Source organism: Silurus meridionalis, chromosome 8 (genome assembly GCF_014805685.1).
Source record: "Silurus meridionalis isolate SWU-2019-XX chromosome 8, ASM1480568v1, whole genome shotgun sequence".
In the NCBI taxonomy this organism is placed as follows: Eukaryota; Metazoa; Chordata; class Actinopteri; order Siluriformes; family Siluridae; genus Silurus; species Silurus meridionalis.
Genome location: NC_060891.1, coordinates 19,540,619 through 19,566,586, shown reverse-complemented (window position 1 = coordinate 19,566,586; position 25,968 = coordinate 19,540,619). Strand labels below are relative to the sequence as shown.

The window sequence follows — 25,968 nt, the reverse complement described above, 5'->3', positions numbered from 1 at the left end:
GCCAATACCACACCGGTTTAGCATGGACAGGTTCTGAATATTATTAAAAAAAGATACACATATATACACACACATACTGCTTATGGTCATCATGTAAATTGGGTTTCTATTTGATTAAGTCTAAATGTTACATTCAAAACCTGCACAAAAATCCTCATGCACTTCACGAATTTCCATAACTTGTTCAATTCGCTATTTGGATTTCAAAAATACAAACTTTACAAGATGCAACATGATATACACAGTTGACAGCACCACATACACATTTAATTCCTAAAGCTTTGGCTCTATTTTTACAAGTAGAAAAACTATTACTATACCGTACCATCGGTTCCTCTGCTTCCCTCTATTTCCATTCCCAACTTGGGCAATTATGTTAACACATTATTGCACAGATCAAGTGGAAGGTCCCTAGATATATTAAATAATTAGAAATTCCACCTCTTATCTGGGTTATACAAATCAGTATGCAAATGCCACAGATCTCTTTGGGTTTGGAGTAAATAAAGGTGTGAAAATGAGTGTGATGAAGTCGGATTGCTCCTCTTCCTGTTTTCCCTTTTGTGGATGTGAAAAACAAAACAGTTTTAATCAAATAGATTTCCGATGTGCTTCTTGGATAACTGAGGATTGGTAGATGCTCAACACATCGGGGTGGTTTTTCATTTGCAGTTTCGGGAGAATGGCTTAATCCAGTGGATTCTTTTCTATACTATACAGTCTTTGATTAGTCCACCGACATTATTTAAGTGAAATGAAAGGTTCAAAGTCACTTTAACTCTTTGTGGCCTTGAAGGATTCTTTCTGCAACACCAGAAAGGAATGTTGCATGAAAAATTGCATTTTCTATTGTTTTACAATGTGGTATTGTTAAATGCATCTAATGTTTCACTGTTGGTAAATGGAGCCTGTATCCTGGCTGCCTGAATGGCAAAATTTATCATCAGCACAGCAGGAAGTCCTGTGAGTCCCTTCGGATGTCCAGCTTGCTCTAATTTACATGTTACACCCTTGTACTCACCAACTACAGACAGCTATGCTAAAATACAGGAATCCATTCAAATATAATGGCCATGCATTTATACCCAAAGTGATACGCATTGATATGTTTTCTAAAGGGTTAAAAAAAGAAGTAGAAGCTCGTGTTACTAAATACCTGTCTATAGCTAAAGTTCCAGAAACAACAGAGAGAGAAAAAAAAAAGAGGTAAATATAAATACAGAGATTTTTTTGGGGTTTTTTTTTTTTTTTTAAATCTCCAGCATTTTCAGTTGATCTGGTTTCATATTAAGTTTTATTTTGTTAAACATAAAAATAACTTGAGTGGAAAAAAAAAAAAGATTTCAAGCAAAGAGTTTTATCTTCTCAATATTTATCTGTCTCAATTTCTTTTATGGCTTTTCAGGACCTGTGCCAGGGCGTGGTGTGGGGCAGACTAGGGGCTGGTAAGTAAATTACAGTAAAATGGCAGGTATTTCTCATCAAAATCTAAACTGACTTTTACAGGCTGACTGTCTAGCTCTATTACTGGGCAGAAGAAGGGGGAGGGGGCAGTTGATATGGTTTAGTTTTCATTCTATACTCGTGTTCAAAGTGAGTTGAAAATTAGAAGATGTTTAGTGTTTGATTGGTGGTGTGCACAAGGTGTCTGGGACAATGGTGGTTGGGGGGATCAGGATGGTGAAAGTCGTGGATGGATGGTGATCAGAGATGACGTTAATTTGGGGCTTGGCTCTGACTGATGTAACTATCTCAACATACAGGTTCAAGGGAGCTTTACAGTGGATGAATAGGTGACAGGAGATGGATTTGCCATCCACCTTTGTGTTGAAAAGGTAAGGCCAGTGGAGTCTTTGTCTGTAGGGAGAAGGAGGGCTGGGATGAAGTGAACCGAAAAAGAAAGCTAAATGAAGCTAGGAAAGAGGGGGAATGAGAGAATTAAAGAACGGAAAGAAATTTCTGTTGAACTTTATGACAAAAATTCTTCTCTCATTGTGATAACACATGCTAGAAGATACCATCCTACATCAATAATTAGACAAAAATACTGCAACTTATTGAGAGATAATATTTCCTTTGACCTTTTTTCAGCTTGGTATTAAACTACACGGGTTTATAGAAAACTGGTGGCTGAGTTCAGGAAGGTGTAGAAAAAGATAAAGCACATGAAATATGGAACAATAAAAAGTTTATTCTTGGTTCGGCTACACAACATGTATCATGGCTTTACAATAAAAGGCGGCAGAGTGATGTTTGGGGAGAAAAGCACAAAGCGCACTGTATAAATTGAATATGCTCGGGTATGACTTCTGGAGAGTTTAAATGCCTGCAGATCACCTGCTATTCAGTGTGAGGCTTTAGATCACTCTGTTTTAACAATACTGTCTTGGTGATAAAAAGGCAAAAGCAGCCTTTGCAGCTGTGACAACTCATTTTTCAATAAGACTCGTGAATGTGGAGAAGGTATTACATGTTTGGCAGTAAAAAAGCCATTTTGCAGTGGCGTTAAGGCTGAATGGAATTGATTAAAATGACAAGGCAAATTAAACGCCACCTCTCCTGCTTTGTCCTCATTAAAGGGACGCTGGCTCACACTTACAACCCTCGTCAGCCTCATTATTTACTTAATTAATCACGTCTAATTCACATCACTTCCCCTGTTTTTTCCTTTAAGGGCTCTTTGTCTGCCCATTCTCTTTTCTACTCATCCTCTCAGTCGCCCTCAGTGCTCTCTTTTCTTTTTTACTTTTTTTTTTTCCCCTCCCAAAATCCTCCCATCTTCAGTCGGGGACCATGTCTGCTTATTATGCCATTAGCCCGCCTCTCTCTCGCTCTTTCAAAAGAGCAGCACTGTCCCTTTCCAATCTGAAGAAAGTCCACAGTTTTTTTTCCCTTTCCTCTTTTTTTTTTATCCCTTCTTCCTTCCCCTTCACTGAAATTACCCAGCGACGCGTGCCTGCGTTTCTAATTGTGCCGGTCGTCCCCGGAGACAGCCCCCTCCCTTTGGCCTAATGAAAAGCCTCGGCCTTAATTACTCCTTCTGAACGCTGATTGTTATTGACAAAACTCCTGTGGCTCGGACAAACGGCACAAGATTAGGTCCATTACAGGCAGCCCTCCAAGAGAAAGAAAAGAGCCAAAGAGAGGGAGAGATAGAGAAGAAAATTTCAACTTGACATAGAGAAGGGGAATAAGCAGAAAGGTCTCTGACATTTTCTTTCTTTCGTTCTTTCTTTCTTTCTTGAAACGCTCCTCTTTTTAATTGTTTAGGCCATCACTCCACTTAAAATGCCTCATTCTTCCAAGGGTCCTTTTTTGGTTTAATAGCTTTTGTGCACCTCACTGTAGCAGGCTAAAAAGCCTGTTTCTAAATATGTGACTTGAGGGAAAATACTCATCTTTTGTCAATAGAGGAGATTGCTGTGAAAGTGAGTGCAAATAGAAGGATTTGGACAAAGGCAGCTGTTTGTCTGCAAAAAAGGTACATAGACTGTTTGAAGCTGATAGGACCTCTGGGCCAATTTCAACATCGCTGACAGAACAGAAATCAAACACCTGAATAAAAAAAAAAAATGAATAAAAAAATTCAACTTTTCCCATTTGTAAATGTACACCGGGTCACTATCTAACAGTTATATTTAGTACATTAAAGCACAGCCAATATCCACCTGTGTAATAAGGCGACTTAGTCCTAGAGATATGCATTAGTGTCATCATGTTGTTAAAGGTTTACAATGGCAGAGCAATGAGATCAGGCTGTAATTATGGGTAGTCATGCTTTATTCTTACTCTGTCTTTTCCTTATGCACGCACACACACACATCAATATGACTTCATCTGATTAATATCTGGGTCACAACACACTGACTGCATTGCCTATGCCAAACCAATGTGACCTCACTGCTGACAGTTGGTACCTACACTGTGTGTCAGCCAGTGCACAGATCATATAGCTAAACTTTCACAAACGAAGTCTTACTAACAAAATGATTAACCTGGATCGACTGGTTTAATATTCATCAATGGATGCACTTATTAAAACTAGGCAATATGTCCAAAAAAACATGTTTATATTGCTGAACATTAAAACTTTTTCCTAATTTTATCACAATAATGAAAATGTATTAAAACCACACACTAAAGGTTTAAATAGTTTTAAAAAAATATGCCTTTCATTGGAACTAGAAACTGCAATATCAGTATTTGAATCTCGTGAAAACAAGTTATATTGTGCATTTATTTCTAACTCTGTTCAAAATTCCTAGGCCTTGTGCTATTTGCAGCAATGAAGGCCCGAAACCAGTGAAAAATATACCGTCTCTAATTCCTATGCATGTCCGGTCAGTGTGGTCATCTGATCATGTGTCAGTGTAATAATACACGCCTTGCAGACAAGCAAATCAATTGATTATGTTGATGTCACCAGTGTTGCCAAATGGGATATACATTGAGGGTGTATATCACTGACTGAATGCAGACGCATCATTCAGAAATCTAATCATTTGAAATAATAACAATTTTATTTTAATGCTGATGAAGCAGAAATTCAGTGGCGTTTTACTGTTTATGGCATGTTATATGTACCAGTACCTTGTATGGTCCTTTTGAAGAAGGCTTTGCAGGCTTCGCAGGAAGCCACGCCATAGTGGTAGCCAGAAGCAATGTCTCCGCATACCAGACACAGCCGTTTTGGGATAGAGTTGAGCATGTACTCGCATTTGATTGGGCCCGAATCGTCAAGCAACGTGCTGGAGCAGTCGTCATAGCGCTTGCGGCAGGCGCTGCCCGCTGCACCAAGGGGTCCTGCCGGCGTGAACATGGGAGGAGAGTCAAGGCCGTTAGAGTGGCTGTGGATGGCACTGCCGTAGCCGCCGCTAGCGTCTGAGTGTGCACCGGGACTTGGGTGACTGGCTGTGTCCACCAGTGAGGACGGACTAGACGGCTCTGTCTTTATGTATGAGCCACAGCTGGAGGGCAGGTGCCGCTCCTCAGCGGCCATCCTGTTTAACAGCCTGAGAAATAAAAAGTGCAAAACAGAGGATATTTAAACCAGGATGCTATATTCCATATGAATTGTCTAGATCTACATATTACTAAAATGTACGCGAGACTTTACTGTCATGGGCATCGCTAGAAAGTGATAAGAAGGCGTGTTTCAGGTTATATTACTCAAGCCGAAAAAGAAATGCACTATTGTGAAATTGCAACAGAAAGGATGCTTTCATGCAGCTTTGAAATAGACATATATTATGAGCATTATGAAGAACATCAGTGTTTGTGTGCACAAGCTGTTCCAGACATTTCCCTTTTTAAAAGACTTGCTGTCAGAGTAATCTAATCATCGAGCTCGGATTCTGGGACAAATGACAGCATGCTTGTAGATTAAATGTTTTTTTTTTGTTTGTTTTTTTAAGAAAAAAAAGAATAGAAGATAAAAAAAAAGACCCATATTGTAAGCATGCCAAAGCAACTACATTTCAAACTAAAAAGGAAGTAAACAAAAACACAGAAATGTGAACGATTTAAGGTATTTCCTGGGTTGGGAGTAGTGAAACATTGTTTAAACACAGAAATCCTGAATATTTACCGATTAACTAATAAAAATTTAATGTTATAATCAATCCATGTTGTTGCACATGTACTGTATTTCACACAGAACAAAAAAAAGAAGAAGGATCTGCATTGGATTGCTCATCCATTACTCATACGTTAGTATTAGGTGCAGACAGCAGGGTGAGAGGTCAGCATTTGTTCACATTATCGAAATTGAGCTTCACTTAACTTTATGCAAATCATGTTGCTGGGGTTAGTTTTTGAGTGGCAGGCCCACACCCCGAGCATTTTGTTTTAGTGTATTAGCATAATTAGCATACTGCTAACAAATGACAAATATTGACACACAGGAGCTTACATGTCACTGTCAGGATTCCCCATCATCAGCAAAACAAAGTGTTTCTCTCAGGAAACATATACACAAAGAGAAGAGGAGATGAATGTGCTATAGGATAGAATAAAAAAAATAAATCGTATTTATATATCTTTTCTGTTCCTCTGCCGTCGCTCTCTCCCTCCCCGGCTGATTTAATTGTAAGTGTGGGTGACTGTAGGGTTCAAGACTTAGGGTCATCGGGTCACCCTTACTTTCCCATCCTGGCTTCCCGTGTCTGTGAATACAGGGTCAACGTGTCAAATTAAATCATTGCTAAGCTTTTCTCTCACTCGCCCACCATGTATATTCATCGTAGCCACAGCTGCCGCTACCTCTGGAAATTCACAAAAAGGTTAACTGCTAAAATAAATAATAAAAAACTGCCTCCTGTTAAAACCGTTGACCTTGCAGAATAAGGCCTTTGTCTGAGCCTGTTTTGAAGCCAATGTAAAAAAGAGTCATTTCCACCCCAAAAAAAAAAAAAAAAAGAAAATGGGAAAAATTGAGAAAATTTTTTTTCACTGGTAATAAAATAATTCTCATCCGTCATTGTATATATGTGTGCGTATAAGAGTTATCGAGAGAGAGAAAGAGAGCACGTTTCCCACATTCACTATTAAAACTATATATTTAAAATGTCAAAAAGCATGACATTTTGATTTAGCCCTTATTTCTCATATTCAGGGGGGTTTAGTTCAAAGGCCAAGGGTTAGCATGGAGGTGACACTTAACATAATTGCATAAGTGTTTGAATTCCCAGCACTGGGTTCATAACTAAAATATTGTTTTAGATCAACCGACCATTCTTACGTCACTAACATCACACCTTTTTTCAATAATTTAAATCTTGACTTTCAAACGTTTTTTTGGTGCATCCAAAATATTTAGCCAAACCTTAAAGAAAAGCCTTGCATTTACGTTTAAAGTTCGCTCTTCTCTGTGTTTTATCTCTGCATGCTCCGAGTGCCACATCGATCGTTTTTTTTTTTTTTTTTTCACCTACCCCCCTTTTGATCCACTGTACTCCCCATCAAAATTCATGCTGAGTGGTGGCCACAAAAGCATAATGTTCAGTTTGAGGCTAATCTGATTCCTTGCAGCAGCCCTAACAGAATTTTAGCTGCTGTAATGTCATTGCGCCACGGCGGCGGCGCTGGAGATTAGCTGCTCTAATGATCCCGTGCCCTCCGTGCTCCTGAAGGCCACGGAAGAATGCAGAGTCTCTCACCCTCAGTGCCATCTTGCTTCTCTAACCTCAGCGTGCAATGAGGCTCACAGGAAAACAAATTCAGAAACGAATTCTGAATCTAGGTATGTGTTTCCTGTACGCAATTCCTTCACAGTGAAGTGAGCAGATTCCAGTCCACCAAGCTCCCTCCGTTTTACTTTCTCTCATTCTTTCTCTCTCTTACACATACACACACACACACACACACACACACACACACACACACACACACACACACACACACACACAGTTAGAGCGGGAAGTCCTTTGCAGACAGGGCGCTATCAGATGGCCCTCTGAGGAGGCAGGGGGATCAGTCAGAGGACCCCAGGCGATGTGCCTGATAAGGGTCTGGCCTGGGAGCAGCCACTGGAGGAGGAACTCAATTAACTCCTGACAGGCACTCACACTCCTCTGGGCTTGCAGGCAACAGTCAAGCCTCGCGGGCAGCTGCCACACTGCCACATTGCCCTTTCCCTCTGGAGGCAGCGACTGGCGCAGAGAGCTCACACTTAGGTGTGGCAGCATTTACAGCAGGGGCGAATTTACTAAACAGTGAGTGTAAAGCGATTGAATCAGTTTTGATCATATTTGATGAATACAACATTAGTGCATTTTGGGATTTAATCTTTCTGTCTGCGTGTACAGACAATATTTGGTTTCATCATATGAACATGCAAATGAAATGTTTTTTTTTTCTTCTAGATGAAGTGCATTCTCTAGGGGAAGGAAGGGGGGGAATGAGGTATGAGCCAGACTGGCCCAGTGAGGACCACTAGGAAATATGGAGAATGCCTCTGCCTAGCCACATAAATGCTTTGGGTTAACAGCTACCAAGGGAATATTGGGGCCCCAGACCTAGGGGGCAATTTTTTAAATTGTGTGTGTGTGTGTGTGTGTGTGTGTGTGTGTGTGTGTGTGTGCGTGTTAGTGTGCACATGTACATGTTTGAGACACAGACAGAAATGTAAGCGAACAGTGAAATCTACAAAATCAACGCTTTAAAAGATATATGAGATTACTGTGAATGCGGCCGCTCAGAAACCATGAAGGTGTCTTCGGCCATTAATTGATATTAAGAGTGCGCACTCAAATCTCCATCAGGGAACAGCTGATAACTTCATCAAAAAAAGTTCCTGGTTACACACTTGCACCATTTGCCCATAAAGTACACAGTGATAGAAGAAAATGATGTATAATCACAGTATCCGGTGTCACCCAGATAAAACTGGGAACCCTTATGAATCTGGTTTCTCTTTAGGTTTCTTCCTCATTTTATCTACCTTGTCCCATTGCCTCTGGCTTGCTCATATTAATTATAATCATTTTATTAATATCAAATCTATATCTGAATCCTTTTTATTTTTGTAAGCTGCTATGCTTACAATGTCTATTGTGCTATACAAATCACATTTAATTGAAGCAAATAACACCATGTCCTGTATTCCACCAGAATCTGTCTGTATCTCTAACTAAGACCACATTTTCGGGATGCTCATTCAGTATTCTCCCTAAACAGCGAACCACAGAAACTGAGAAAAGCAGCCGGACGTACATTTAAGAGGACAATAAAATATAAAAGCAAAAATATTTGGCAATATATATAAAACAAACGACTAAGTGAGTGAGTAGTGAACACAGTGGGGAAGATAAAATAGTGTAGAAGAATGTAGTAGTGGAGAATAATCTGGATGATGGAGCAGAGGAGCAAAGCAGGCCAAATGAGAGAAACAAGAGAACGAGAGAAAAAAGAGAGATAGGGCAGTGGATCAATAGTCCGTGTGGGCTACTCACAGTGGCGGCTGGTGCTGGGTTACCACAAGGGGGACTGGCCCGGCCCAGCAGCCCGGCAATTAAACTCGCGTGTCTGCAGCCCAGGATTAAATTTAGCCCCTCTGCCCGGCTTCTCCCTGCAGTCTTTATAAAACTATGAGCTCACTCGCGACAACAACATGAGCCCTAGCCGTGCTTGCTGCCCCTGCCTGGTCTGATAGCCCGGGTCCAGACGCAGATCACATTTATTGATCTTTTCCTTCCTTCCTGTTCTGAGGGGAGGGGTCGAAACGAGGGGGTCGTCTTCAGACAGGAACACTCCGTTCACTGACGTAAGCCTTTTTATAGATGAGAAGAGAGAATTGTAGACAATTCCACAGATAGCTGAAGTCACTGATCAGCTGGGAGACTTGCACAGTGTTGCAGAATTGCGCAAAGAACAACAGTTCATTGAGTATTTCCGTGTCAAATATTAGACTTTAATTTGTATCCAATTAATGTTTATTAAAGAAGTGTGCATAGACGCTTCGCTTTGCTTAACACACCCATACGTATGAAACAAACGTGTTTCAATATTCGCATAACGCTTAATCTACTTGAGTATTCCCTTTACACACAGTTAGACATTTGATGCATTTGTACGATCTTTTAAGAAACAGCACACCGCAGTACTGTGGCATACTTTGGAGTCTGCAACGTGAAATAGTGTTTTTCACCGGACACATACATCTCTGTTGGAGAGAGACAGCGAGCACAACTCTAATGTTACAGTGATTTGACAAATTATTTATTGTGGAACTATTTCGAGGAACAGTAGTTATTAAAGCGAAGACGGTAACCCAAACCAAAGCGGGAATATGAGAACATTAGATAAAGCACTATTAAGCAGTAAATTTTGCCAAAATGCTTTATGCATGACTTATATGCGCAGTTACTCTTAAATATAAATTCAAATGGTCTATTAAGTGACCACATCGCAAAGTTATTTTTTCTATGTACATAATTTCACTGTTACACTGTTAATGCTGCATCCCTGCAAGGCAGAAAACCTGCATTTGATAAAGTGTGCGCAGGATATACAGCTATGCTCATTCTGTGGCAGTGAATGGGTTAACCAGAAACTGTGCAAGCCCAGTGGTAAAGCTCCCTATTGAATTGAACAGCTCATCATATGGAAAAAGTAGTTCAGTCCTCGCTTGGCACACACTAGGGAGGGTTTTTTAAATCGCTCCCTTTTTTCGTTTTACACTATAAATTATGTATAATGGTGCTTTTTCTGCTAAATAATTAGCTGACATCAAATATATTCTGGGCCTCTGAAATGGAGTGAAATGAGTACGTAGGTGGGTGTCCCTTTGTAGAAATCATTCCGGATGTCTGTAGTTTACTAAAATAAAAAAATAAAGAAGTATGTTTGACATAAATCATAGTGAAGAGCTTCAACATCGCTCACCATACGGACATCAAAATCTCTGGTGGTGTGTGAGGCTCTGATATGAAGTTGTTCTTCATGTTGCCTCCATTTCTATTTTACTCAGTGTCACTACTCATGATAGTGATGTAAGACTTACAGACACAAATATGTTAACCTGATTTCTGAGCAGACTCCCAAATCCTAAGCACATTGACAGATGTAATCAAAACCCCGCTGCACATTAAAAAATAACTCGTCCACCTATTCGAACTAATTGAGCCATACTGGACACAAAGGAAACCTCATTTCATAATCAAATTCTACATCCACCGCAGACAATCCAAGATAACTAAACACGCATTAAATGAATACGAGGCTCTTTGAGAATTAATGCATATGTACATACTGCTGAGCCCATCCATTTCCAATCCCAACAGATGGAATTATTATTATTATTATAAAGGCACCCCATTATGTGTATATTACAAATCTGAGTGCATAAGCTGGAAATAGACGAAGACTAAAGCAAGGAACGATGCATGAAATTAGTTCATTAATCTTCCTCTCATATGCTGTCCTTGTTTAGAGGGGAACTCTGCCTGCTATGAACAAAGAGCCCATCACTCCATAGTCATCAATTACTCTCTTCATCACAGGGAATGCCCAGTGGAAAATGCAACACAGACTTACATATTCAGCAGGAGAGACAAACGTATCCACCTGACTCGGCCCCATGCAAGTGACAATTACTGAACAATCAGCTGTAGAAATGTTTGCACCCTCACCCATGCTCAGTCATGAAGAAACAGAGCAAAAGGAAAATACAATAACGAGTGCATGAGAAGAATCTGTTCATCACACACTGGCCCTAAGTGTGGCAACTAGATAAAACAATAAAACAATAAAAACTTTGTTTTATAAATATATCGTGAAACTCTACACAGAGCAGGATTTTCCCTTGCATTTAGGTCTATTAAGACGTTTGACATATGTATATATTATATATTGTGTAATGTTTCTGAAGCAATGCCACGGCATCATTTAACCACGAAGGTACCTTTTTACCCACAGTATAAATTTTTCTGGAACGATCCTCTCAATTGTGTTACATCCTCCACACATTTTATTTCTGTAAATAGCTAAAAGTTAACACTGTACACTTGTCATGCTGAATCACAAAAACTAAACCACCAGTCAATAATATTTTGCAATTTAGGAGAAAATTTCACTCAGCATGCACAGCAATGACGCAAATGGATCTGAACCGTCCCATCTCGCTGTGGGAATGAACGACGTGGCGCAAAAATTAAATTGCAATAATTAATCACAGCTTTTCAATTTACAATATGGATCAGCCTTTTATATTTAGTTAAACGCAAAAAAAAAAAAAATAATCAAATTTCAACACCACATTTACTTACAACCATACCAATGATACTATATTCCAACATCTATTATATTGTTAGTCCTCAACACATTCAACTGCCTTTAACTGAATTTAAGTTGCACCCTACAGAGCAGAAACACTGAATAGATTTACCCACAACTCCACGCCATTCTGATACGCTGCTATTTGAAACGCAATATCTTTTTATATTGCGTTTCAAATAGCACCCTTCTAGCACTGCTACAGGAAAGAATCTACAATCCGAACTTCAAATAAGAACGCATGACAGCTACAGCTGGGGCTGCTGTAAACCAGAGCTCTCGTCCAAGCACTCACTCACTCGTCCAGGTTGGCTGGCAGTTTTACCCAAACGCATTTGCCAAAAAGTTTCCAGTGCAGCGCCCAGCATGACTCCACTCTTTGGCGTGCGGCACACAGGAACAGTACAGCTCGCATAACGCTGCTGTAAAATAAGATTTACATTATAATACACTCTGCTCCACTGCTTACTGTTAGCAGGTCAGAACCAGAAGAACAAAAGCACCATGCTCTCGAGATAACATGCTGACACTAAACTAAAACTGACCTGCTTACTTTTCTTAAAGTTTTGAAAAGTTAGAAGAATGACACGCCTGAGGGATAACTATTAGTGTAAAATTATCTTAAGCCTGTAACTTTTCATATGATGCTGTTGAGATGTCATGATTAGTTATCATGATTAATCATTGTATTGGTTTGCACTGATACATGTTTGCTCTTTACATAATCTTGTGTAACATGCAACCATGTTTTGTGCTGCACCATAGTCTTGACTAAATAAAAAAAATATGGTATATATATATATATATATATATATATATATATATATATATATATGTGTGTGTGTGTGTGTGTGTGTGTGTGTGTGTGTGTGTGTGTGTGTGTGTGTGTGTGTGTGTGCGTGCGTGTGTGTGTGTGTGTGTACTTTGAAGACTTTACTTGGAAACTTTCCACAAATCCTGATCATCTCATTTAAGCAATGTGTATCATATTTATAATTTGTTCAGCATAGACACTATTAATGGAGTTTATTAATAATGAATGATTTATATACATTAATGAATTATAGATTAGTAATGATAATGTAATTATTGACACTACCCAACTGAAATACTATCACAAATCAAAATGCAATGCTGAAAACACTGAACTTTCACTGCAATGTTTCTGTCCTGTCTCTATGTGTATGTGTGTGTATGAGGAGACAGGATAGTGTGGGTTTTATAGGCCGTGTAGCTGAGGCTGTACGGGCTGCAGTAGCCGGGTGCAGTGTGCACACAGTTTGGCTGTCAGAAAGAATCAAAGCCTGCATTGTGACGGACCGTTTCATTATTGATTTCATAAATAAACAGAGCTAACCATCGATCCTAATGTTATTTTGCATTTCAATTACTGCTCAGAAACATAACCTTCAAACGGCTGAACGTTCGATACCAATAACATTGTACGATAAATGCTCGCATAGCCACCCAATGCACATTGTGGTTCGTCCCCTCTCATCCTCGCAAAGTGTAAATTGGCGGACTTAGCATTTTCCCTGCATAAACATTTAATTAGGGAGCAAATCAGAAGGCAGGGCGAGGATCGTTCTCATGAGGTCTGTGCGATTGACAGTGTCACTTATGCAAACAGAGGCAAAGGGGTTTGCACAGATCCACGCTATTGCTCTGCAGGTTGTACTTACATTAAATGGTATGTGCAGCACTGACTGTTACACTGCTGTCGGTTTTTATTAGATTTACTCTAGGAGCAATTGCTTTCTATTACATCCAATTGAAAAGAAAGCATTTCTAAATATCCTTTAAACTCATTATTTTTAATCTCATTCACACGTTTTTTTTTTTTTTTTTTCTGTGTATGAGAATGTGTGTGAATCGTGACTGCCCTCTTGGTGCTGGAGCAACAGGAAGATGTGCTGACGCACGGTGTCAGTGATAGCAGTTGCTTGCGGGCGGGTGGAGGCAGGCGGATGCAAGGCCCCCAGACTGCGCTGTGATCTGGCCCCAGCTCAGGCAGACATTATCCTCAGAGCGCTAATGGACCCCACTTTATTTTTAAACACACTGTCACACCAAGGCTCGGATGCCAAGGTAACCTTCGAGAGAATGAGAGGGGACGGTGACGAGGGCTTCTTTGGTTGCTGCCGCAAGGTGTGAGAGTGCTGAATGAGGGAGTGAGACTGCAGAGCTCTCGACTAGAAGAAGCTCAACAAGGTCATGTTATGACCAAGTAAACCCTTCATGCATAAACACAGACATGAGATGCCCATGGCTAAGATGGAAAATGAATACTGGGCGTATCAATCTGCAAAGGTATTTTAACTTTAAAATCACTTGTACGTGCGTGTGAGAGAGAGTAAAACACAAAAAAAACCTCGCATTGAAACATGCGCAACACAAAATGCAGGCGTGCAACGGTCAATACAGAGCGCATCCCAGAGAACCTTGGGGGGGTAAAGGCTCCCATGTGGGCCACACGAGTGCACAACCACTGAATCAATTCATTTACAGTGCAAGGAATGAGCGTGCTGTGCACGGCTTACCAGAAGCGAGAGGGCTCCTTCTGAGTGGCCAGAGAATGGGACAAGGAGGCCCTGTTGGTAAAGGAGATGTGTTTAGAAACAGAGTGACAGCAATGCATAAAAAAAAAACAGTTGTCATTTGCTAATGGAAAGACTTCTTGCACATGTCCTTCAATAGCACCGCTCCAGTGAGGGTGTAAAGTGTACAGTGTTTTTGATTAGACAGATTTTTTTGATTCGACACGTGCCATAGGTCAGTCAGAAGGCTGTGGGCTTGTATATATGCTGCCTAGTCTCGTCAAAGCCCCTCGTTTTAGGGAAAAGGTAGGTCGAGCGCAGCCACAGGCCCGTGTGGGTAATGTATTCTGAAACCAAATTACCGTAAGCCGATCCCATCTGGATAGTGTCGGAGTGGGGGGCTGCTCTGCTTAGCCACGATAGCATCTCCACGCAGACAGCAAAAATCTGATTAACCCAATAGCACTGAAACACTTGGTCAAAGAGCAAGGAGCTTTTAACTTAAGATACACTAATACAATTCCGTTGCCTTGTTTTCTCTATAGGTAATAAAATAAAAACGAGCCGAAGGGTGGGGAAAAAAAAAAAAGAGCAAAAGCAGTGGGAGGGTTGTGCATTTTAAGCATTCAATGCGCCAACTTGGGAATGAAGTCAAACAAATTTAAGTGTAATTCATCATTGAGTGCTTATGGAGGTTCGCCACAGAAATACATAATCGCACTGTCATTCGGCTATAGACTAACACGGGAAGGGGGTACTGGTGTGAGTGAGAAAACAAGATAGGCTTGTCAGTAAGTGAGGAACACATAAAAAAGTCCTGTCTCTTTTCATTCTTGCTCATTGTGAATGCTAAGAGCAAAGAAAAACTCGAAGCGACAAGGCACAATATTGCCAGATTTTGGAGTAGTAAAGAAGAACCACAACAACTCGAGAGGGGCAATAAACAGAGACATATCCCCCCAGCTGCTGCCTGCGCTCTGGCATGCAAACTTAACAAAGAAGACACTATAAAAATAAGCGTAACAGACAAACACGATTGCCACATGGGCCAAACACAACTATTAGATTTAGCAGAAAACCGGATCCGCAAACATTTCATGCTCATCGATGTCGGTCCTCTGAAAATGTCACACGTAATCATCAAAGATCTCTACATCTGATACTAATGAATGTATTATTTACATTATCGGTGTGGATAAAGCGATGGGTCACAGTATAAGATCTATACTGAATTCACCAGTGGAACACTAATGCACAACTCAACACACTGAACAAGAGCGTTTCACTCGAGATCAATCTCTGCAGTTAAAGATGATTTATTAGAACGTTTAAAAAAATATTGTATTATATGAATTATATTTAAAACTTAAACTGGACCAAATATTCTATTTTTCCTAACCTTAATTTTCAACAAACATTTTTTTTTTAGAATTATAGTCTGTTTTTTTTTTGTTTTGTTTTTTTTACTTTTTGTTTTTTACAATTAGCTAATAATTTTCGAGCTTTCCAGTTTTAGTATTATAAAATGTATCCATTAGCAGTACCACAAAATACAAATACAAAAGTAATCTAACAACCCTATCTACACACATTTACACACATGCTATATTATTATAAAAATTACTAATTCATTTCATTCTAGAACACACCTGCTTCACACAAGCACAAGCACACACACACACACACACACACACACACACACACAACAAACCCAACCTAAGCGTTGATGTTACCACATCAACTTAGCACAAAATAGAAACCTAAATATGTTGTATTTGTTTCAAATACACTCCGCCTTGGTAGAAAAATTTGCTTCATTCTTTTTTTCTGTAGCATGCTACTGTCACACATTTAAATAATGTCTCTGTGATTACACACTACCTCAATACTGTGGTGTGTCTAAGACACTATTAGAAAAGTAAATTATTATAATTTTTTTTTATCAAATTAGATATAATATGATGGACTAATGTATGACTTGGCCTGATCTGTAACGAACTGTTACAGTGCACACACGCGTATAATCAGTGTGTATGTATTAAACAAGCTTCTACCAGTCACTTCTGTGTAGCAAAAATTGTCCCCAGAAATGCGTATGTAACAATTAAAAAAAATCTGTCTGTATCTGTGAGCTTGTTATAAAATTTTTATATAATTAACATCATTACAAACAAAAACATAAACAAAATACCATTAACAATATATTAACATAGAAGGGATGACATAGAATTATGAAATAGTATAAAGTGTACACAGGCTGTGTATAAATGATAATTATTGACATTAAATGCAAGTTTTTTTGCAAGAATAAATATATATAAAAAAATTGTATTTAGTAATGAGAGGAATCTTTTCATTGTTTCATAGTTTTTTGGTACTTTTTTATTTTCATATATGAAATATTTGAGATATTAACATTAATTTCTATTTAAACTGATGTTGATGAAAAATAAATATATACATATGAATTTACTATAATGAAAAATATATGCATACAGCATATGCTGAAAAATCACAGCACTAAACTACACCTACATGCACATTTTCTCCTATTTTCCACTCTATTTTATGAGCTGTTTTAAAAACTGTGTGAATGTGTAGGTTCGAGTCCAGGCTGTTCTCTGTGCACCTAGAAAAGAGCTCTATTGAACCTCACTAATCCTGCTTAGTTCTACAAAGCAGATTAAAATATGCGTGGCTAAGGAGTTAACGAGCTCGGCCGGGGCACAGTGTGGTCAGCAGCCGACAGACACACTTCCCCAAATACACACACACACACACACACACACACACACACACACACACACACACACACTATTTTGTAGCACTGTCAATTTAGCCATGTTTCATTCCATTCCTTCAGTGTCTCACACGTCGCAAAAAGCCAACAAAAAACAAAACATACGTCTGAGCTACTTGCCATTACTCTTTTCAATCATATCAATCTTTCAAGCTGCCACGGTGTGTATCATTTTATGATAATCCAGCCACAACACACACATTTGGCTGATTAGATTTTTAGCATGAAAAGAGTTATCGTCTTAAATTATGAGCGCTTTCAGTGTGGCTTATGATTGTTCTTTCAGCATGATATATACCCGTACATGTAGAGATCACCTAGTGAGCACAGGAATAAAGAAATAAATTTACTTCGGCTGGCTATAAATTGGGAGAAATATTGCACAAGCAGTAGAGTCAAAGAAAAAGGTTTTCATATTTATATGTAGATATTTATAGAAGTTTGAAGAACTGGACAGAGGTATTATGATTTTTTTTTAACAATTAAACAAATAGTTAAAAAAATTAAATTATATAAAACACTTCCACAATATGTGCAGAAGGTAAAGTACAAACTACATTGTGGTTCAATAATTTTTAAACTGTATGGGAATCACAATGCATTGGGGATTTAAAAGCAGAAGTTTATGAAGCGCCGTGACGGGACAGACGCGAGAGTGTGTGAGTGTGTGGAGAGTGTGTGAGAGCGAGTCCCGAGCAGCACCGCACTGAGCCCGTCTCCCCATTATCATCCTTTCCTCTCTCCCTCTCCACCAACAAATAATCCCAGCCGAGCCAATCTCCATGTGATCTGTTTAACCTTCTCTCCTTTTATTCCTGCACCTTTAACAGGAGGCACGAGTCTAAGTGCTGCTTCCTGGCTTCGTCACTTATTCCTTTTGTCCAGCATGAAGGACCTTCAGAAGTGTTTCGGTTTTTGTTTCTTTTTACCGCACATACACACACACACACTCTTACAAATAAAAGGAAATCGCATTAAGGAGCCTCTAATTGATTGGCTACGCACTTAATGCAATGTGCAAAGAGTGTGCCACACACAGCTCTCCACCGGCTTTCAGGAGACGGATTTCTTTGCGTCCTACACGGTACGATCTCAGAGCACCTGCTATCCGGTGGTTAAAAGTGTCTTCAAGCCTCATTTACCACAAAACAGAATGACTGAGAATATATGCATGAGTGTGTGTATGTGTGTGTGTGTGTGTGTATGAGTGTGTGTGAGAGAGAGACAGAGAGAGCGAAATAAAAGTAGAAAGTCTCTGCAATTACAGTAAAAAAAAAAAAAAAAAAGTTGCTTTCGAACAAATACTTTTTACAAAGAAGAAGAAGAAAAAAAGCTGAGAAATAGAAAGAGAAGTGAAAGGAAGCGCAGTGAGGGAAGTGGGTTAAAACAAAGCAGAAATGAAAGAGAGGAAAGGTGCACCTACTGGTTATGATAGCTGAGAGGGTCAGGGATGCAAAGTTCTGAAACGTCCATCAGTCCAGTTTTAGCATTCCAGGAAGCAGAAAAGGAGGAAAGAGTAAAACAAGTGACAACTAATTCTCCCCCCACAAAAAAAGAGAGGCAGACACCTTTAGAGGAAAAAGCAAAAAAGAGAAGCACCCAGCAGCACGGTACCCCCCAGTCTGCACAGGTACAAGTGGGTGCGCCTGTGTGCGAGTGCACGTGTGTGCGTGTGTGTGTGTGGAAGTTAGTAGTGTGTGTGTGCACGTGTGTACGTATCTGTGTGTGGATGAGGATGTGCCGGAGTGTAGGGGGGGACTGGCGACAGCTAAAGGGGGGGTGAGAGCGAGAAAGAGAGAGAGAAGGAGAGTGAGAGACGCAGCAGCAGAGGTGGGAGAGAGCGGTAAGATGGAGTGGCTGGGAGAGAGCGAGAGAGAGAAATGACTCTTTCCATGCTCGGGATAGGGCTCTTTAAGACTGAAGGGCTTGATGAATATGGAACAGCTGCTGTTGGCTGGCTCCGGGGGGCAGGACTTAAAGCGACATAGAGCGCTGGTGGAACACATGGGAGGGGGTGGGGAGAAGAGTCGGAAGGGGTGGGGTAGGGGTGTCTTAAATGCCCCCACAGACAATCACATCACCCGCTATACACACTTCTGAGATCTATCATCAAGTCGTATTGTATGAGTACAAATTAATGGCAAACTTACCACAAAAAAATCATGTGTGATATTTCTGTCAAAATTACATTTTAATTAAAAATAATTTAAATAAAAACAAAAATCATGTTAAAACTCTATACATATGTTGTATAGCACTCTATAGTTAATTTATTTAAGCAATTTTTTTATATTTTGCAAATGACTAGATTAATCAAACTGACTTGTTCCCTGTAAAAAGAAAAAAATTGTGTACTATTTACTACAGAAATTGTTTTATTATTATTATTATTATTATTATTATTATTATTATTATTATTATCACCTAGAATGAACTAAAGATTTACAGATTATATCTGAAAAGCAATTCTGCATTTTTTTTGTCTATTTTTAAGTGAGCATTCTATTATATTATTAGTGTTTAAATGCATTTTTATGTCATTTATATAGTTTATTTTGCATATCCATATAGTAGTTTTTATTTTTTATTTGTTCCTCAATATGTTTATTCATGAACTGGAACAAGCAACAAAGAAAAGTCCACACAATTCATTTTTTACATTAAAAAAAAAAAAAAAACGCTGCCAAATCAATGATCAGTGGCCATTTCAGCTCTGGCCATAAATCAGAGCATCTGTGAAGTTTCATGCACACCATGATACAGTGACCATCTTGTGGAAGTTTCAGAGCAAGTGTGAGAAATGTTTCAAGTAATAACTCAAACTGGACACCCATCAGCTTCTAAGGCGGCAGAAAATCCTCGCCTGTCTTCAGTGTCCCGCGGCTTCAAAAACACCAGTGTCTCGCTGTTGATCAAGCCTTGGAACTATGCAGGGAATGCAGATACCATTTCACAGTTGATGAGCGTCTCCATGTTACTGTATCCCATTTTATAAAAGCAACGGCACACCGTATCATCCAAAAAGGAGCTTTGGCAAAGCCAGTGGGTAATATGAACAGATGTATCTGTCTGCGTCCCACAAAACCTAAATGAATAAATCCTATAAAGCATTTGCCGTGACTGAGGCATGCTGGGCAAATGAAGAAACTCTATTTAATAATCATACTACACGACTATAGCGGTGCATGTTTCCTATTTGTTTGTGCTCACCTTCTGCTGGAATACACCAGAAGGCTCTGAAGGGGGGGGAGGATTGTCTTGTTATTAGTCGGTTCAGCATAACCTTAAGAGAAACCAGTCCTATTCATCTGCTCACGTTTCCATAATCAATACTAAAGCATCATGCAATCCCTATTGATCATCACAGGTCCCATTGATGCTTTACTGCAGGCCTTCAAATTTACTTTGCATATAAGACGCCGCCTATTCAGATGGACATCACAGCTTGTTTGAAGCACACGACAGTTTGGTATAACATGACAGCCAAAGAAAAAAAAAAATGATCAAAGTGTAAATCGAAGTCTTTTGACTTTTTGAATCTAAAACAGCAACTGAAATAAATATACAAATAAAATGACGTCCTCTTACTTAATATGAATATATGCTATAAGATCAAATAGTAAAACACTCATTCACTCCAACATGCATGTGAAATTGCAAAGACCACCGCTGGAAATAGTGCTAAACTATTTTTAAACACATCAACGGTGGGGGTTCATACGGAGTAGGTGACTGATGTTTCAGAAATTCAGTAACATACTGTAATTTAATTGCAAAACATGGGATTAAAGGTCATTCATCCGAGATTTTAATCCACCTGATTTGGTTTAAGGGGAACGCAGAATCCCTCTGGAATGCTTATTAAGTGGCAGGCGTTTGGGATCCTGCACAAAAAAAAAAAAAAAAAAAAGAAAAGAAAAAAAAAGTGCTGCTTCATGCATTTTTTAATGCACTATTCCTTACACGTGTACTTAACTCAGTTTACCAATATAATAATTAATAAATAATGAGATTTACGTTTAAGCAACATTTTTTGTTTGTTTGTTTAAATCAGAAAAGGGATAAATGAGTATTGATTTAGTGAGAAATTGAATGGTTTTTTATATGCAGGTATATTTTATAGAATAAACAGCATTTCACATAATACATAATTAAAAAAAAACATAGCTAAAAAAAAAAAAAAGATATTTCTGTAGAAAGAGTAAAAATATCCTAATTCCGTGTATTCGGTCGACTGTTTTCTGTGATTGTAGTGCAAATTTTTTGCTTGATGCACTATGAATTTAATCACAATGCAAACCTGAATATAAATGATGCCATGCACTGAATATATAGGGGGGGAAAAAAAGCTTAAAATGCAGAATGAACAGGTTCTAGAAATTGGATGACGAAGTGTTTCGGTGTAACAGAGGTCACAACGGCGTGTTCACTGTTTTGGTGTGTACAATATAAAATCAGGTCAACTGTGTAAAAGCCATACAGGCCACCCCACTAGCCAGGGACACTCAGCCATCTAGTGCACTGGAGCTTCCTAATGAAGTGAGCACACCGAAAGCGGAGGGAGCAGACTGGGGTCAGTGTACAGTCACATTCAGACCAAAATCAATTCCTCTTCCATTGTGCTCTTAAATGATGTCAATGCTGCATCACAGCTATACCTGAGGTCCCATGTAACTAAGGTAACTTCTATAGACTACTGCTAGTGATTGAGTGAGTGAGAGAGAGAGAGAGAGAGAGAGAGAGAGAGAGAGAGAGAGAGAGAGAGAGATCATTTCCCTCCTTAATGTGACATGACACTAATCATTACCGCACTATATTTTCTTTCTAAATTGATGTTTAGATCTGGTGGCGTCATTTCCGTTCCTGGACATTTTTCCACGTCATGTTCACGTGACGCGAACAGTTTAGAAAAAGAATGATTAGAATTCGAATTATTTCAAGGAAATAATAATAAAAAAATTAGACACTCAATTACATGCAATGTCGTGTCCGAGATTGCACCTATTCATTTAAGAAGGAAACTCCCAGCAAAGTGTATTATGAGTGGATGAAGCGCATTCTAAGTGCTCAGCATCCCGAGGTTAAGAGGTTTAATAAGTGTGATGGATACTCCACGCTATTGATTCAGACATGTAAAATGCTCTCCGGTGCACGCTAAAGGTAACACGCCGTGTTTCCGGATACCTGAACTCGCAAAGTTTTCGCGGCGCGCAACCGCGGCTGTGCGCGCACACGAGCTGCCAAGGTGAGCTAATTCAATTAAAAGAAAGAAGCAAAAATAAATCTCCAGGTTTGGTTTGGAAAAAAAAAGAGAGAAAAGAAGAGAAAGGTGGAGGGAAAGTACTCTACCTTTTCCCACATACAGGCCATTTTCGAGTTCTCCTGCAGGCAGGTGTGAGTGCGTAAAGAGAGATGTGTTTCCTCCTGTCCCGACTGCGCTTACCTTTCCCAAACTGACTCCTCGTGCTGTACAAGTGTGTGTGTGTGTGTGTGTGTGTGTGTGTGTGTGAACCCTCCTCCAGCTTTGACTAACTGTATCCCACAACACACCTGAATTGCGCTCCAGCGTTTCCAACCCAAACACTAACCTGCGGTAATAAACTTCACCTTCGAGCGCGTTCCCGAGACTTTCATCCACTCATACACGCGCGTTCACGATCCCTTTCTCCCTCTTCTTCCCAAACGACGTCGGGCTTTCGTGTAGTTTTAGCGAAAGGAAATTCGAGTTGGCAGGATGGCAGGCAGTGCCAATCTGGAGCCATGTCGTAGTTGCGGGGGTAGAAAGAGCGGTCTAAAGGGCTAAAGGGCTCGGACTCCACCGTCGATGAATAAATTACGAGATAACTGTTAGCGTCGCGTCTGAGGGCAGGTGAGCTAAGAGTTTGGCAACGGTGTCGGATATCATTCGTGTTAACTTCACCCCAAAGTAAATATTTGGTTTCTTTTGAAAACGTCAGGAAATGATCAATTTCCCATATAGAAACTTGGGTGACTAAACATTTCAGTGTGGTGATGTGGTGAAGTGCGCAGGATCTACAGGGGATGCGCGATTCTGAATCACCTGCACTTATAATAGCAGTAGTATTGTTATTATTATAGTACTTTTCCGATCTGTTTTTAATTACGTGTTTATTTATTATTGTAATGGAATGTTTCGTATTCTCCACATGCAGTAGCACCAGCACCATCGGCTCAGTTAAAAGACTGGCCTAAAGGAGAAACAACTGTCATTATCACAAATATGATTTCATTAAAAAGCCACCGTGTGGATAAAACCGCTTATAAACCTCTGAAAGCGTCCCAGAATCAAAGTGAATCATTTGATTAGCTCCACTAGAGGGAGCACTGTTTCACAAGAATCCAAAAGAGTTCAAAAGAGGTTTGTTCATGAATGCAACTATTCATATATATATATATATATATATATATATATATATATATATATATATATATATATATATATATATGAATTTAAAATTAAACAACTTGGTACCTTCTTATATAAACTGCACATCTTTATCATTATCTTCAATAACCACTTTGTTCAGGATTGCTGTAGATCTTAGAAATACTGAACATATTGTGGGAAATAACCTTATATATGACATTTGGTCCATTCACACACTCATTCACATTTAGGGACATTTTTTAATCATGACTAGCCCAACTTCTGTGGAAAGGGGATGAAACTGGACAACCCAGAAGAAACCTCTGTGGACTCTGTGAACATGCACTGAAGCTCCACAGAGACAGAAGCCCAAGCTCAGGATCAAACTATGATGACCCTAAATTGCACATATTTATATTGCACATCTTTATATAGGCAGTTTTTAATATTAACAAAAAAGTGCTCTCTCAGTTAAGGACAGCTTATTTTATAATATTAAGCTCAGTCAATAATATTTGAATGAAGACTACACACACACACACACACACACACATATTTTGAAAGGCTCGTATTTATAGTTGCTTTACAAAGGAGTATTCAGCTATTTTTCCCTCTGCGGTTGTAAGCTGCTCCTTAACTGAATTACAGCATCATGGCAAACCGAGTTAAAGTCACTCACATTTGGATTGGATAGACAGGTAAAATATGTTCTCATATCAAAAGGAATCAAGCATTCATCTAAACTTGCCCCTTTGAACATTGTATAATTCAAAATCCCCAGCATTCTTCTTTGCCTTACTCAAACTGAATCAGACACCAGACTCTCAGCTAAAGTCCACTCCTCTCAAACCTCTGCATCTCCAAATGAAATTTGGAAGACGCTCTCGCTCTCCGAGCTTGCACAATCGAGGTATTTTTGCTTTACTTCACTTCATCTGGTAGAGTTACTTGGTTAACAAAAATGGAAAGCAGTATTGAAGTGGTTTTTAAAATCTTTGAATGGACTTTGGAGTAGATGTGCAGTGCAGCTATGGCACATAACCTCCTTCTCCTTTATACATCCTTAATCCTTTCATTTGATTACTTTCTTTCTCTCCTTCACTCTATTATTCTATCTCCTCGTTCTGAAATGATGCTGTTTCACACAAGAGGTGGGGTTCTGAGGCAAAATGAGGATGTCTACTTCATGGGATCTGACAGGAAATCCATACGCTGCAATGTTTATCATTGAGCCATTACCACGCAGCCAAATGAAAGGACAATAATCCAATTATTTAAGGCAGATTAACCCAAGAAACATTCACATCTTTGTTAATAGTGAAGCTTTAAGTAATGCACTGAAGAAAATAGTGTTCGTTTCATACAGAAGACTGTAGTGAGTGGAGAGTTACAACATCACAGTGTTTAGAAATATTCAAAATAAAATGAGCTTTTCAACTCAACAGCAGTGAAACTGACAACGTGAGCAGTGACGTTCTGCTACATACTGAGTTTTTAGATGACGGCAATGAAGATGCGATGAAATCGGTGCTCAAAACTTCATTTCAATACTCTCAACTATTTTGCCTAATGACACATTAACACATTGTGGCACATGGGCCCCTTAGTATACTTCAGTATATCATGTGAGGCACAATTATTGTTTGCTTGCAAATGTAGTCACAGTTGTAGTCACATGTTCTAATCACTAGAAGATATAGAAGAGAAAATTGTTCTGCTTCGTAGAAAGTAACATTGGACAGGATATCATTAGGGAAACGTCTAACTGCTTGTCTTTTGCTGTTTTTACATGTTTTTCTATGCCTTGGCTTCCTCTGGTTTCACCAGTTTCCTCCCATCTTGTGAAAAAACATGCTGATAGGTAGACTGGTGATTCTAAATTATCCCTAAGTGTGAATGTATGTGTTCTTATGTTGCCCTGTGGTGTACTAGCATGTCCCCATGCTGGTATCCCAAGTTGTCTTCTTTAATCTTTCGCCAAAAAGCTGAACCGAGTAATTGCCAGCTGTTTGTTTGAGATGCATTTAATACTGTATCCAAGCTGTGTTTGATCTATAAGTAGCACCTGGTGTTAAAACCATTTATTCAGCACTAACAAGCTACTCATTATGAAGTCTTTCATGGACAGTAAGCATGGTGGCCTCTGAGCGTGGAAGAGAGGCAAAATAAAAGGTTTATCTTATTTGGGAAAGTGAAGGGGGCCTGGCCTTATCTGTCAATAAACAGTAATTAGATTTTGTGGCCGATAGTGTCGATTGGTTTCTAATCTAGCTGTCGGCCGGGATGTGTATAATTAAAAACCTGATTGATAAAGGGGCTCGAGACCGCCTACACCACCACATAGTTCCCCCCCATTCTCTCAACTCATCAGTGCCCTAACGGACGCACATTCCCCAACCTGTCCCCTTATGGACGGAAGAAAGCATGGAGATATGAAAGAGGGCCAGGGAGAAAAGTGGGAAAGTGCACCT

At 39.4% G+C, this 25,968-nt stretch overlaps 1 protein-coding gene across 10 annotated transcripts in view; it reads right to left on the bottom strand.

The window, feature by feature from the left end:
• esrrb (estrogen-related receptor beta) overlaps positions 1-22,849 on the bottom strand; it is a 50,328-nt gene extending 27,479 nt beyond the window's left edge. The window contains exons 1-3 of one of the 10 annotated variants that reach the window (XM_046856215.1): positions 22,698-22,849; positions 14,313-14,363; positions 4,591-5,012 (exon numbers count right to left, since the gene is read on the bottom strand). In XM_046856215.1, coding sequence (XP_046712171.1) covers positions 4,591-4,999 — 409 coding nt within the window. In that variant the 5' untranslated portion in view covers positions 5,000-5,012; positions 14,313-14,363; positions 22,698-22,849. Of the gene's footprint in view, positions 1-4,590; positions 5,013-14,312; positions 14,364-14,671; positions 16,624-18,114; positions 18,207-18,532; positions 18,967-22,458; positions 22,608-22,697 lie in introns of those variants that run through there. The other 9 variants (XM_046856221.1, XM_046856220.1, XM_046856212.1 and 6 more) reach the window with 9 other exon arrangements.
• Positions 22,850-25,968: the final 3,119 nt, after the last annotated feature.